This window comes from Perissodus microlepis, chromosome 7 (assembly GCF_051167445.1).
Source record: "Perissodus microlepis isolate ML-2025 ecotype Zambia chromosome 7, ASM5116744v1, whole genome shotgun sequence".
In the NCBI taxonomy this organism is placed as follows: domain Eukaryota; kingdom Metazoa; phylum Chordata; class Actinopteri; order Cichliformes; family Cichlidae; genus Perissodus; species Perissodus microlepis.
The window spans coordinates 64,537,664-64,552,663 of NC_140467.1; the positions used below are offsets into that span (position 1 = coordinate 64,537,664).

General features: G+C 38.9%; 1 protein-coding gene across 3 annotated transcripts in view; it reads right to left on the reverse strand.

Moving 5' to 3' along the window:
• The window catches only part of LOC146384655 (uncharacterized), a 17,925-nt gene that overhangs the window by 729 nt on the left and 2,196 nt on the right, over nt 1-15,000 (reverse strand). Inside the window, exons 1-13 of one of the 3 annotated variants that reach the window (XM_084936688.1) lie at nt 13,879-15,000; nt 13,117-13,281; nt 11,908-12,009; nt 10,840-10,923; nt 9,034-9,114; nt 8,377-8,487; nt 4,716-6,708; nt 4,556-4,636; nt 3,916-3,969; nt 3,693-3,791; nt 3,551-3,598; nt 2,728-2,793; nt 1-631 (exon numbers count right to left, since the gene is read on the reverse strand). The exon at nt 1-631 is cut by the window's left edge and continues 729 nt beyond it; the exon at nt 13,879-15,000 is cut by the window's right edge and continues 2,196 nt beyond it. In XM_084936688.1, the coding sequence (XP_084792814.1) occupies nt 411-631; nt 2,728-2,793; nt 3,551-3,598; nt 3,693-3,791; nt 3,916-3,969; nt 4,556-4,636; nt 4,716-6,708; nt 8,377-8,487; nt 9,034-9,114; nt 10,840-10,923; nt 11,908-12,009; nt 13,117-13,188 (3,012 nt within the window). In that variant the 5' untranslated portion in view covers nt 13,189-13,281; nt 13,879-15,000 and the 3' untranslated portion in view covers nt 1-410. Of the gene's footprint in view, nt 632-2,727; nt 2,794-3,550; nt 3,599-3,692; nt 3,792-3,892; nt 3,970-4,555; nt 4,637-4,715; nt 6,709-8,376; nt 8,488-9,033; nt 9,115-10,839; nt 10,924-11,907; nt 12,010-13,116 lie in introns of all 3 variants that reach the window. The other 2 variants (XM_084936690.1, XM_084936689.1) reach the window with 2 other exon arrangements.

The window sequence follows — 15,000 nt, forward strand, 5'->3', positions numbered from 1 at the left end:
GTCAGACCTTCAGCCCCTTACATCCAACAAACAGTGTGTGTTTATCTATATCTCTATATACGCACACATACATATATCTATCTATATAGCTATCTATATATCTATATCTCTATATATCTATATCTCTATATATCATATTATATCTCTATATATCATATTATATACAAGTATAAATATAAGTATATATAAGACAGTACTCCCTGGTAAGCAAGGTGGCATTTTTAGATATGTCACAACAGGAATGCCTTTTCCTTTTCAAAACATAATTAAAACTAATTAAAATGGAACATGAGTTCCATTCTTTCCAAACGTTTTTTTTTTTTGACGTCCAAAAACATTGGTCTAGCACAGAACGTAAAAACATTGCAAAGGGGCAAACAAGGCACAAATGAACAATTAAGAACAGGCTGTTAAACTCTTTTTGCAGCTTTACGCTGCATTGCAGTGATTCGATTTTTTACATAGAACTTTACCCCTGTCCAGGTTCTGTTTGTAAGTGCTTTCGGTGAAGCCTCAATACAGGCAACGCACTCCGACTTTCCTGGTACTTTACCAGACTCAATGAAGGACATTAGTGTCTTTTCCACAGCATGGACCTCAGCTGATGTCCAAGTCCTCTTCTTTGATGTTCCTAAAATAGAAAAGAAAGTGACTTAATACAGTTGTAATAATTAATTTAAGATAAATTAAGGCAAAACTAAAAAGGGTAGACGCTTCAGTTTTAGAGTAATCACTTTTAAATTTTGCACTGTTTCCTCTTAGCTGTTGAGGGTCCAGTTAAATCATGAATTTTCAGAATATTAATAAAATAAATCTGTCAGAGAACAGGCAAATTACACATTAGGTTCTTTATCACAGTTATATGTGGATACATCATAGGTCCCTGAAACTGCCTACACTTTTCTATCATTTGCATTTTTTCCTTGCTTCTTAGTACCTCCCAAGAAGGATGGAGGATAGATACAAGAAAATCTAAGGAAACATCCACTTGTAACAAGTGAGGTAGCTAATCACAGTTCAGTTGTCAGTCAGCTTTAACAGTTGAGACTAACAATAATAGAGCAGCATTGTTTTCTCCCTGTAGCTTGCTATTACTTTAGCACCTGTACATAAGTAAAAAGCTGCCATCTGGATTCATACTGCATCCTGCTCAGAGACAGAATCCACTTACAGAATTAGTGTCAGTATGTACTTAAGTTCTAATTGTGAACTTAATTTTTTTTAAAAAATACAAAATATTCTAGTATATTCATAATACTAGAAACCATTTAATTTAAATGGTTGACAAAAATGAAATTTCAAAGATCAAATCAGATGCTTAGAAACGATCTGCCTGTGAGTAGAAATAACAAATAACTTAGTTATCAGTGTTTCTTGCTGACAGACTGACTTGATCCAACACCCCATCATTGGTATGAAATTCAGTGATTATGTGATGGATTAGACCAGTTTGCTCAGCCACTTCAAAAAAAATAAAAATAAGATAAAATAAAAATATCAGTAATATATAAATAGGGTGGCTTGTCAGATGGAAAACTACTTTTGTGAAGCCTGCTTCTGTGAATGTTGCCTCACTCATCAAATACGAGCTTTGAGATGGCCTGCAAGAGTTAGAATCAAACCAACTTTCAATTTAAAAAAAAAAAAAAAGAAGAAAATTAGTGAATTAGGATGCACCCAGTGTATTTATTTGCATCAGTATGAGATCTTTGTCATCAAAAATGATGACACTCACTACATACTATTAAAAAGATTTTTTAAACAGTAACGCACAGGAAATGTTTGAATACATGGGAACTACCAGCCTAACAGCTGTACTGCCATCCAGAGTTAGAAAATGGGCTATAAATTTCATCTTTAACTGATAGTAAATCTGATGTCATTTCTGTTTCCATTCTTACATTGGTAAATCATTATAAAATGCGGTCTTGTTAAGTACAAACTATTATCTCACTACATCTCTCAATGTCTGTAAAAATGTAAATTTCTGCAAAATAAACCACTCAACTATGACCTTTGATGGCAACTTTATGGATGAGAAAAAGAAAAAAAATGCAAGTCAGCCAGTTCAGATACACCAGGAGAAGGAGAGGAGTCAAAGAAATCCTGCAGATTAGGTTTACAGGGTCTGACTCAGCATCCACCCTCACTCTGAAATGGAAAACCTGGATTACCTAGTTTTAGCCAAACATGTTTTCTGGCACAGAGCCCTGATTCCTGGAATGATCTTGTCCAGAATTAACATGACATAAAGACTTTTGTATGACTTTGGTTGCTTCAGGTAAAAGTATTCACCTACTGGAGCTCTCAAAAAAGAGCTGACAGAGGAAGAAGTGTTTTTCTGTTAAGTAACAACAGTAAATTCTTTGACCAGTAACAGTCATTTTGGACAAGAGTAATAACCAGCTAATCACCCATAAGTAGTCAGCCTTAATAAATTTGGCACACATTTCGCCTGCTGTAACGCTGACGAAAGCCTTGTACTGAAAGACGTCCGTTTTTTCTTACTGCCTTGTTACATTAATCATTACTAATTCATCATCATGTCATCATCCAGTCTAGATAGGTTGTACTAAGAACATTTGTACAACTTTGAAATAAAAGCATTATTAGGGTGAGAAAGCAAATCAGTGCTTATTTTAGTATAGCCTTTTTAGCTGTTGTGTGGAAAAGGGAATGGGTAAAGAAGAAATGTGGGCAAATGCCAAGCCTCAGTCTGTGGGATACCTGCAGTAGCGTGGTCACCATCAGGCTCATCTGTGGTCCACTGTCCTTGCTTGAATCCTGGTGGTCCTATGGGAAGAAGAGTAAACTGTAAGTAGAAAAAATATGTACCTTGTGACCCTGGAACAGAGAAGACAAATACTGAAAAACATGCAAAATTGTGACTGCAATGCAGTACAGTCTTATCACCCTGCTACATAACTCATCTACTGTGCTAAAATTTAAAATATTTGAAAAGTTTCAATATTACACTGTCAGGCAAATACCTAGTCCAGTCTCCTTCAGTTAAAGAATGTGATTTTTTTTGGCAGAGCTCTTGAAGGAAAACAATCACAAAGGTTGAAGCAAACGATTTTACCCATTCATGGTTCTCTATATACAGAATTAATGCCAACTGAACTGACGTGGCTTGAAAATAAAATGGTGGGCAAGCAGCTAGCAGCAATAGAAAAAGCTAACAATAATAAGCACGCAAGGGTACAAAGAAGGTTACACAATACAGGCAACAATGGTGCTATCAGGCTCTTTGGTAGGGGATACTGAAAATGATCAGTCTAAAAAACTTCTAACATACTTTCTAAAGTACATTCAGTACATCCAGTTACAATTACAGAAATTGTGGTTTTCTTGTGGATTATGTGAAATCTGCTCTAGACAGTCATACCAATCAAAAAGTTTTCAGGTTTGCACAACTGAAATATACCCAAAAAAAAGAACATCTATACTCTCTGTGCTCCTGTTTGGTTTAATTCTACCAATTTGTAAAAGCAGGTTTCAAAAAAAGGAAGGGGGGGACTTAAAGTTCTGTAGTTTGTGTGCAAATTACCCATTTTAGTGGCATCAGTGTCAGACTCCTTTTCCTTTGCTGAAGTTCCTGTTAACAAATTGAGATAGCGCACAATCAAAATTCTGTAATTGTTTTTTAGGTTTTTGTGAAGCTTGCTTAGAGGCTAAATTAAGACAGGTACCTGAGGCAAAACAGGGTGTGCGGTGGGTGTGAGAAGTACCCTCTTTAGGGTCATCAATGTCAGATCCCGTCTCCTTTCTTCTCTTAGGTGTTGAGGATCCTGTTAAAAAATAAATATATATATATTTTTATTTTTTTTATTTAATTTTTTTTTTAAATTTCTGTGTTTATAAAACCCACAAAATAATTTAAAAAAGGTACCATCTGGTTATTCTGCTGGATACCTGTGTGTGTTTCATCAAACTCAGTGGTTGGCTGACTTCTCGATCTTTGGGATCCTTTGACAAAAAAAAAAGTCAAAAGTCAAAGAAGTCAGTAATGGTATATGGTTGAACTCTGTGCCCATTCAGCCTTTACACTACGCAATGTATTTTTTGTTAGAGGTATTAACTGTATGTAAAGATGAATGGCATGTCTCCACATCTTTGCACTATTCAAATATTAAGCCATAACAACAAGCGCAGACATCTGTTGCTTGTCATTTGGATCAAGTGTCTGCACAATAGTGATGGGGCAGTGCAGCAAGGGGTACAGTTCTTGTCCATCTGCCTGCCAGAAACAAACTGAAATCAGCTGTCAATAATGACAGCTCACAGCCTTTTTATAACATTAAGTACACTTCAAACCAAACTGATCAGAAAATTTAACAATTGAACATACATTCATGTGATAACTAAGTAAAATGAGAGAAACTCTTTCGGAACAATTTGGCATGTACTTTGAGGTTTTAGTTTGTCCCCTCTGTTAACAGTCTGCCACTATAAGATTCCACGTTTTTTGCTACAAATGTAAAAACCATCATGTCATCTATTTTTATATGCAGTAAATGGCTGGATGCTAAAAACAGTTAAACCTGTCACCTACTCGATGTTGAGGAACTGAAAGATGACTCCTTTGATGCATCTGTCTCTGAAAGATCACTTTCCACATCTTCCTGCATTTCTTCTGTAAAGCAGTGATAAGAAAACCATGTAGCACAAAAGACATTTACTCTGAAATAAAAATATAAGAACATTTTGTTTACCATTGGGATTAATTTGGATTTGATCGAGGCTCATTCCCTTGAAGTCTGACAGTCGGCCTTGTTCTAGAGCAATGAGCACTTTGCTGACTTTAGCCAACTCAAGTGTTCCTTCAGGCAGTCTATAGTACTCCCTATGGACTCTGATATCATGGCCTAGAAAATTTGCGAGGATGTCCATCTCATTGTCTCTCAGGTTTAGGACTGTGGACAGTGTGGACACATGCTTTCTCAACTTAGTTGAGGACAGTGTTTCTGGATGCTTCGCTCCACATTCCTTTGCAATCTGTCTGATGGCATCTGATCCCCTGAAGTGAGTGTCTGCTTCAGGTCTAGAGAAGAAAAAGGGATTTTCATCAGACACACCACAGGCCCGCCGATGTGAAACCAAGGCTTCCATTGAGGACAGCATGTCTGGTGTTAAGAGGATAGGAACTTTTCTGTTCCTTTTCCCTCTTATTTCGATGCGCTGGAAATGGCGACAAAGTTTTTGTTCCAACTCTGAAAGTCCTACTGCCAAATCCGAATGGACTCCTGAAGTGTCTCGCAGGGTGAATGCAGTTAGTGGCATTTTTGATACCTCACCCTCTCTCCTGCGGTTAAACAGTATCACTTCGCAAAGAGTCAAATTGGCCAGCATTGACCAGTTCTTCTTATTGGGATCACTGGCAAGTCTGGTTTGGTATTCTTTTCTGTACCTATCAAGATACATATGCATGGTTTTTACATCCTCGGTGAAAGGGAGGAGTTGAGGAGTGTTCCATTTTCCTTCTTTTAGAGTTTGCAGGGCACGAGATGAAACACACACATCCCATTTCTTCTCATAAAGATCCCGGCTTCTCTTCAGATTCTTAAGAAATTCCTCATCATGAAAATCTGCCATCTTTGCTTCACACTCAAGAATATCTGCAATCTTCTTGAGACTATGGCCCAGTTTCAGAGCCAATGATGGAGCTCTGTAGATGTTTTTGTCTTCATCAAAGCCAGCCACATCCTTTACTGCTTGAACCACAAACTTGAAATTTGAAGGTACATAGAAATCCTCCATTTTTTTCAGTGTCCCTGCTTCCCGTGAGCGCAGAAGTAACCGTCCCATTTCTCGCATTTTTTGTCTGATGTACTCATGTTTGGTCTTGTCATGTCCATGTTTTGAATACAAGTGTTCTCCAAGTCGCAAGATACTTTTCTCCTCTCTGATGATGTTTCTGACTTCATCCTGATGCATAGCATTCACCAGTTCCCAAACCTTTCTGCTGACACCATCTGGGACAGGCTGTGCAAAGGCACAAAGTGACTGGATCCGACTTTTGCCTGGTTTTGCTGTGCTGCACTTCTGTGAAAGCTTGCATCTTGAAATGTGTCTCCATAATGAATGTCTTTTCAGCAGTGCCTGGCAGTTAACGCAGTGCATGTAGTCATTTGGCTTCACTGGTTTTTTAGTTTGCTGACTTGGGATTAGTGTTCCACAGCCCACTTTCAGAACCTCAATATTATGTGCACGGTTCCCCTTGTTTCTAATGAGGTCAAAATGTAGTTTGCGCTCCTTTGATTTCAAAGGAAAACTGATTGCTTCTGCTACAGCCAGTTCACTGCTGTGCTTGCGTATTAAGTGCCTTGCCATTTTATGGCACTCCTGTGGACAGTATAAGCAGTGATGCTTTTTACTGTATACTCTAGCCCCATTTTTCTTTTTTTGCAGCTTCATCACAAAAATATTTCCCTGGTTAGGTTGAGAGCTTTCACTTTCCGTCTCATGGTCCTTACCCGAAGATGTACTTGGAAGTGCTTTTCTTCTGGAAGTCTTTTGTGACTTCTTTCTTTTCTTAATTTTCAACAATGGGACCCTTTTTGCAGGACTGTCAGATCCCTCTGAACTGCTTTCATTCCGTGAGTCTTTTGATGGAATATATTCATCATCAGTGCTTTCAATACAACTTCCAGAAGCTTCTGATGTGTCAGCCACCTTGGAGATTGACTGCAGGTATTCACTGGTAAGCTGAAAAACCAGATAGACACATTTATAGCTAAATTCACAAGAATTACCCAGGTGTGAAAATCTTACACCGTCTGTGAGACCCCTTTAACACCTTCATTAAAGTGAAATTTAATTTGTTGGAACTGTTACCAGGTTAATGAAGGGTTATAGGATTTAGTGATTTTAATTTTTATCACTAACTTTGGCTTTGTATACACAAAGACTTGTTTACCGATAGTTTCAACCCAACCATAAAATTAATAAGGAAAAATTAGGGCTGGATGATACCATTTCAGCACTACCATAAGAATTCACAGCTGACAACCAAATGTCAAATGTTTGTGTGAAACAAGATACAAAAAAACCCTCAAAAAACAACCTGTAAAATAATTATTGAACAGAGCTGTTCAAATAATTGGATGAAAACTCCTGTATTTTTTCCTCTCTCTCATTACTTTACATTTTTACTCCAAGGAGGCAGACTTGTAATTTCTAAAGTGTTCTTGAGCAATAGTTCTCCAGACATTCGGAAGGTCTTTCAAAGTTTTTCTTTGGACATTGGCTACTTTTTCACTCATTTGAGTCCAGTCCTTGTACCTGACCATTTTCAGAGGAATGTTTTTGTTTGTTAAGCTACTTAACAATGACCTATGAATCATTCAAAGCAAAAAAATAAGTCTCCTAACCTGAGAGATGAACCAGTGTTGTGTCCCCACATAGACAACTTAGAAAACAAATAAAATTTAAATGTTATCTGTAGGTAATTTCTTTCTAGCAGACTGTCACTAAAACATCACTTGTTTCCATTTCATTAATTGAATCTATGAATAATGCCAAAGATAACAGTTACAGACATAAAATACTATTTTTAGACCAACAGTATGATTCCCAACGACCTGAAAACCTTGCATCTCTCAGCATGGTGTGCAGTGTCTTTGAAAGAAATAAAATCTGAGGTAAGTGGAGAAGCGAAGCACAGAAAGAAATCGCAGCCATGAAAACGTAAAAGGGAAAAAAAAGATTACCCACAGCAGATCAGTATCTCAAAGTCTTGTCATGTTTGTGTTGCTTAAGAATGGTTATTAAACCAAATGAAACTGAGAAGATGCTGAGGTATGCCGAATTACACAAAAACTGGACTTAAAAACAAAAATCACTGGAAACATGGCTTGTGGAGTAAAAAAAATCCAAAATTGAATTTTTTTTTTTCTAACTCATCAACGTGTATGCAGGAGGATAGCAGAGAGGTTTAACAGTGAGGGTCTACAGTCATCTGTAAAACATGGTGGAGGCTCTGTCATGGTTTGGGGCAGCATGTGTTGGAGATCTTCTCAAAACTGATGAAATTATGACAAAAAAAAACAAAAACAAAAAAAACAAAACAGTGGAACATTAACAGTCATTGATTTGCCTCCCCAGAGTCTGGACCTTAACATTATTGAAGCAGTGTGGAGTCACCTGACAGAACAGAACCAAATGCAGAAACAGCCAAAGAGGACCTTTGAAAGTCCTTCAAGAAGCCTGGAGAACTATACCCATATAGCTAGTAAAATACAAAGAATGAAGAGTGGCCCAAGATTTTTGTTAAGTACATATAGTTTAAAAATTGCAATGCTGCAATGCCAGTCTTCTACAGTAAGTTAAAGCCCTAATAAAAGTGTGGAAATGACCAGAATTATGCAAACTTACAAATATGCTGTCAGTTCGTTTGAGTGATGGCACATCTGGGTCAGCAGCATCAGAGTATGAACTTTCAGGAGTGATTATATCGATGTCAGTATCAGCATCAACAATTATTTCCTATGGAGAGAGGGGAGATGTAAGACATTGACAGCAATGACTGTAATACATCGAGAAAGATATCAAACCTGATTTTTAACTTCTCAACCCAAAGCGAATTAAGAAAGAAATTTTTACATTTTGAGTTCTGTAAGTAAACTAACAACCTCATGAGTTTGATTTGAATAACATATCTAGAAATTTTAACTTCCCATACATTTGCAATCCTGTGTAGACTTATGCTGACTTCACCACACCAGGAAAACAGTTAATTTTATGAAAAATTCAACTCCAAGATTGCAAAGCATTATAGCTGAAGCAAAGCCACCCATAGGCCAGATTGAACCTCCTGTTGTTCAGTTCTCTGCCAGGCCATGTGTGACAGTATGTGACATAAAGACAGTACATGCTAACAAAACAGTGAATGCATGGTCAGGGCTGTGTTTGCTGGTTCTCTTTAAAACTGACAGCTTAACTCACTCTAGGAAAAACCTGCAAGTTATGAAAAAGTTTCAGAGCTACTTATGGTCATATGGGATAAGCTAAAAGTGCTTATTTGACACATACCATGCTCTCAGATGATGTTGGTAGCTCAAATGAAAGATCTGACAATGAGGTCTCCCCCTCTTGATTAAGACTTGCTGAGGGCTTTAAAATAAAATTAAAAAGGACACATGTATCACCATGTCTACATACATAATGTTAATGAGGAACATGTTAGATAAGATGTGTGGTAAAGCATACTTGCAATTTTGAAAGTCATGCAAGTCAATTCAGCAATTTGCACCTTGAAAACACTAAATATGAATGACATCTAATCCACATCAGAAACAGTGCAGACAATTCTGGCTCTCCTTCACCTCTCACACAGGATGGGTAACAAGAACTGGTATTGAAGTACTGCCATTGGCTTTTATTATTTGTTTACTCAATCCTAAATGTTGAATGTGGATTTTTAAAATTCCTAACAATCCTGAACTGAAAAATAAGCATTCTATAATTAAGAAGCAGTACAGCGCAGAAGTACGTAGCTCATGACCACAATAATTATATCTTAGTTATGAAAAAAGTTAACAGAATCACTCCTGTATCTTGTTTAACCATGTCAAGTCTTTGTTCCACATATCGATATGATAACCGAACATATAACATATCTAGGCCAAATGTAAACACTTAAAATCATGGAAATATCTGCCTTAAAACAATACAACAGAGCTTGCCTTTAAACTTATTAAAATGCCTTTCAGGGTCACTGGACTAGTACATTTTCAGGTAAATGAGAGATTTGTTTGGTTTCTTGTCCTGACTGGCACTAAAGCTGTGTCCCAAAACGTCAGCTGCAACCTCCTGAGGCCGCATTTGTAGACCGATTACATCACAGCGACGCCACGAAGGCTGTCCCAATTCGTAGACTCCTCCGAATCTGGCCGACAAATGCGTCCTCCTTTTCCCCAGATTTGAAGGATGGGTTGGGTGTATCCTTTGTGCCCCACCATATCCCAGAATTCATAGCGCGGCCCAGCAGATTCCAGTTTCCAACAATGGCGGCCGCTACTAACTATTAATCTTATTACTCTTTCTGGGTCACAAAATAAACTTTTAACATATTTTCAGGTGAGAATGTAGCTGTGTAAACTTCAAATATCTGCTCAGTTTATCAAGAGATCGCATATTTGCAAAAGTGCTCAGAGGTTTTCAGAGACTTCTGTTACCCAGCTGCTCGATAGCTGACCGAAGGGTTCAATGGTCACTTGAGCCGGCGAGACAGCTGAGTTTATTAAACGCCAACGAGACAGCTGGTGACGCAAATCTGAATGCTAGACCGTCCCGTTTTACAAGCCTCGCACTTCCGGCCTTCTCGGTCTTCGAAGGATGCGGCCTAGGTTTTGGGACACAGCTTGAGTGTCAACATACTTTGCACACCATCTTAATATACAACCAATGCAGAATGCAAATTTTTATTAAGTTTCATGAGCTGTGGAGGATAACAAAGTCACTTTAGAATTAGATATAACTGTGGAAAATTAATTGAGTGTGGTTTAAGGGGGGTAATGAGTTATGGATTCTCAATCATGAGGTATATCCTGAAGTCCATTTCATTATCACTACTGTGGGCTGTGCTCGTGTGTCAAGTTCTGTTCTGTCACCTACGTGTGTGTGAACATAACCCATCTTTTATACAAATTAGGCTAACATGCAGTGAAAGAAAGGCAGAAAAGCCACATAATGACTGGCAGCTGTCACATTTATTTATTTATTTATCGATACCAGCACCACTGCTAATTTTTCATCTATATCTACATGGTAAACTGTTAAACTTATAGAGTACTGAGCCTGTTATATACCACAAGTTAAAATCAATTTGTTACTTACCAAAGTCTTGGAAGCTGCAAGTTGCTTAGGTGAGAGCTGGGGTTGTGATGAAGTCTCACCCTCTTGGTTTGTTCTCTCCGATGGCTAAACATTACAGAGACAAACATTTCTTTTGATAAGGTTCACAAAAAGGTGATGAACAAGACCAATACACTACTAAATGCATCCTCTGTTTTATTTAAACCTAATGCTGTGTAAGAAAACACAGCATTACTACACATACTTTGGTTTTGATGTCTAAATTCAGAAGGCTTTAATTACAGCACAACCAAAAGAAAAAAAAGAAAAAAAAACCTTTCTATTAGCCTATAGTTGACTAAACATGGTTCCATCTTAAAAAGTGGCCCTCAGTACTGTTGTAAACTAAGCTGTAGACAATTTCAGCTTGCACTGAGTGATGGGATGTACCAAACATTTTTTTCAAGTACTGTACAGAAGTACAAAAAAAAAAAATGAAAAGCTGAATTTCAGATCAGCCAGGCTGATAACACCCCCTGAAATACATGTAACTGTGTACACACTTTGCTTTTATGTATACATTTGATATTGAAGTACATTATTTGCCAGGTAATATTTATGATACTTAGATACATATATCGGATATTTAAGAACTTAATGATGCACTTTTGTACCAAAGTACTAGTTTCTACAAATTTTTACATTTTAGTTTAGAATGACATTTGGGTACAGCTTCTACTTCTTTATAAAAGGCTAATATGTCTTGCTTAAATGTCAGTCCTAGGTTTGTACACTATTCCCCCCTCCTCCCACACATGGCAAAAGCCATTTCAAATTAGTTAACTAAAGAGCTGACACGATGCTAAAGTTGCTTGGGTGAAACTCGGGCGTTACAGAGACACACACACACACACACAAAACAAACTTCAGCACCTGGCTTTGGTGAAAAAAAAAAAAATTATCTTTTCAGTACACCTGCGTAATCAAACCAACACACCCCTACAGAATGTTTTGGCACATGCATTCATACTGTCACAAATCTAAGTCAGAAGCACCACTGTATTTATTAATATTGTAATATGGGAAAAGTCAAAACCCTATCATGATTACCTGTGTTTGGTGTTTTAAGGAGTCCATGGCTCTTGACAAGCATTTATCATGATGGTCTCTCAGGCATTGCAAACGTGCCTTCAGTCTGGTGGATTGTTTACTCTGGATGAGGTCAAACACAAAACAGCTAACATAACATGTCCATACCTGAAGTACACTAGTTTTATACATCAACAAGTAAGAAATACACACTTAGTGATAATGGGATAGTATTTAAGGTGACATCAATAGGTCTAATCACATATGTTAGTCACTATAAAGACATGGTGCAAATATGAATACGGTTTTATAAAAATCAATCTTTTGAATATAAGTCATAGTTTAAATGAAGCTGTGCAGTAGTCTGTTCACATGCTTAATATTGTTAGATTTATTTATCTTAATTTACTATGATAGTAATTTTATTATTTTATATTTTTAGTACTTCATCGTTTGTGATTAACAGCAATCAAGCCACTGCAGAAGTAAAATTTATTTTTTTGTCTATCACAAACAATCACAACAAAACTTAAACCACCACTAAATTACTTTCCACGGCTGAATATTTAACTGAGGGAAAAGTCGGTTCGCCTGCTGCTCTGGTACTGTCGCTGCCCCCGCGACCTCACGCTTCGTTTTGCATACCACGACACAACATTACACTTTAGCCATTTCTTAGCTCGTCACGACAATAATTGCATTATGAACTTGGGTCCTCGACAGCCGAAGCTAATCCAGACTCCTGGATTAGCTTCGGCGGGTCTGTCTCGCTGCTCCGACTGCCACCCTCCCCGCCACGACAAAAACTTGACGCTTTGAAAAGAAAAGACTCTGTAGCTGCTTAGCTTGTTTCTTGTTGTGAATACTTAAGGCCTATAGTTGAACGAAGTTGTTCTAGAAATTTACTCACCATTTGGAGCTAACACTATTGCTAGCTACTCATTAAGCTCATTGATTGCTCATTAAGCGTTCATTTTCAGTCCCACAGACGACCGAAAATTACGACAGTAACTAATAAAAGTGTCCAAAACAGACATTCACGACTGCATGAATGTTAAGATATCAGCTAAAAATTGTACAGTTTAGGAGAATGTCGTCGAACACCACATTAAGCTAAGTCACGCAAGCATTAGCAAAGCATGCTAACTACAGAGCAAACTGTCGGCTGCAAACACTTCACTTTGCCTAATTATTAAGTAAACACTAAAATAGTTTGTTTAATGTACTTACCACATTCATCCCTTCATCCTCTATTCTCTGACTGTCGGACATCTCCACTTTCTCTCTGTCATGCTTCTTCATACTTCCAGCCGTCTCCTCTCGCCTCCGAGCTACGCCCCGCGTGTCTGGCTGCACCGAGCACGCGACTAATTAGCAACACCTGCAAGCCTGTGACTGCAGCGGGTGGGGGATGGGAATAGGTAAAGTGAGGACCGCAAAAGTCAGGAAAAGTGTGTTTTCCCTCATCCCTTCCCTTCAGCACCAAAGTGTTAGCATTAGATTGCTGAACTTGTGTTTTAACGAAATATTAATGTATCCAAGAAAAACTAGTTTAATATGGTTTTAACATCCAAAATTATTAATTAACCTTTTATTGACCAAGCATAATTTAGGCCGCCTGGACTTTTTTGGTAATTTTGGCTGTAAAAGGGTCAAAAAACATACTATAACTGAATGCTTTTGCCCCATTTTTTTAGAATAACCTCAGCTTTCAATACCTGGCAGCCATTTTATATTATTTTATTGTTATGAAAGTGGAACAACAGTTTAAATTAAAAAAAAAACGAACTTGAGATTTATAGTGGAAACTGATATTCAGCAATAACAAAATACAACACAACATCAACTTGCAATATGAACTATAATAAATATGTACAAAAATGTTTTTTTTATCCTTGCTCACTCAGTTTTTAATTTATTGGCCTTTTTATATTACAAGCGTCCAGGCGTTTTTGGGCCTGTGTGATAGACCCTGAAGCAGTTCCTACCCACCTGGAGACAGAGACCCACATTGCACTGCTCACCCAGCCAGGGAATTTTTCTTTTGCACAGAGTGCACTTTCGCCTTCCTTGGGTGGCCATGCTTGCTTTTGACTGTCTTTCCCTGCTGCTTGTGGGGACAGCAAAATGGTTGGAGCTCGGTGCTGGTGGGCATCCCGATTTCAGAGAAACAACAAGGAGATGAGCACATTTCACCTGCTGATGGATTTCCAGAATTTAGAGGTGGCTGTACACCAGGGGTTATTTTTGGGATAAACCTTGGTGGCTGGGGGACCACATCAGAGTCTTCAGTAGTTTTCCAGTGACAGCATGGTGACCAGCTGCGAACAGGATTCCCAGAAGTTCGATCCCTCTGTCAGCGAATCTGACCCTGGGTGACACTCCTCTCCAATACAGAAACCAGAAAACCAGCAGAAACTTCGGAGTCCAACAAAACAAAATCCCGGCAACAGGAGTCCAAAACTAAACAGATGAGCTGGGAAAACCAAAAACACAGAGTCCAAAAACACAGCTCAGTGGGCCGACCCGGAGGCCAGTGGCTCAATAATACAAGACGGTAACTCCGGGGGCCAACCCAGAGGTCGATGGCACCAGGGTCCAAGGTACACAAGTTCAGGGGGCCGACCAGGAGGCCAGCAACAGAAACCAAGTAGTTCTGGAGGCCGGCCGTGCAGAAGGCAGCGGTGGCAATGTAGGCGATCCGAAGGCCAACCGCGTGGAAGGCAGTGGCAGCGTCGGAGCATTTCAGGATGCCGACCGCGTCGGCGACGGAGTCCAGTCAGCGACCTGGAAGGTGGCCGCTGACACCAAACCACACACGGACAAGGTCGAGCAGGCTGAGCCGGACGTGGACGAGGTAGTGGTGTGGCAGGACCAGGACCAGACGAGGCAGGACCAAATGACAGCGTGGCAGCCGCAAATGATGGAGTAGGTGGCGCTACAGGCTGGATGGATCCCTCGGACCCTCCAGCAGGAACAGATACAGAATCAGCAGGCACAGGGACCTCTGGCAGTGTTGACACTGGCTGGAGCTGAGCAGCACATTGGCTTGGCTAAGGCAGCGACAGTGGGATGCAGTCCTCAGAGCGCTGAAAGCGTTCACTAATACACCCA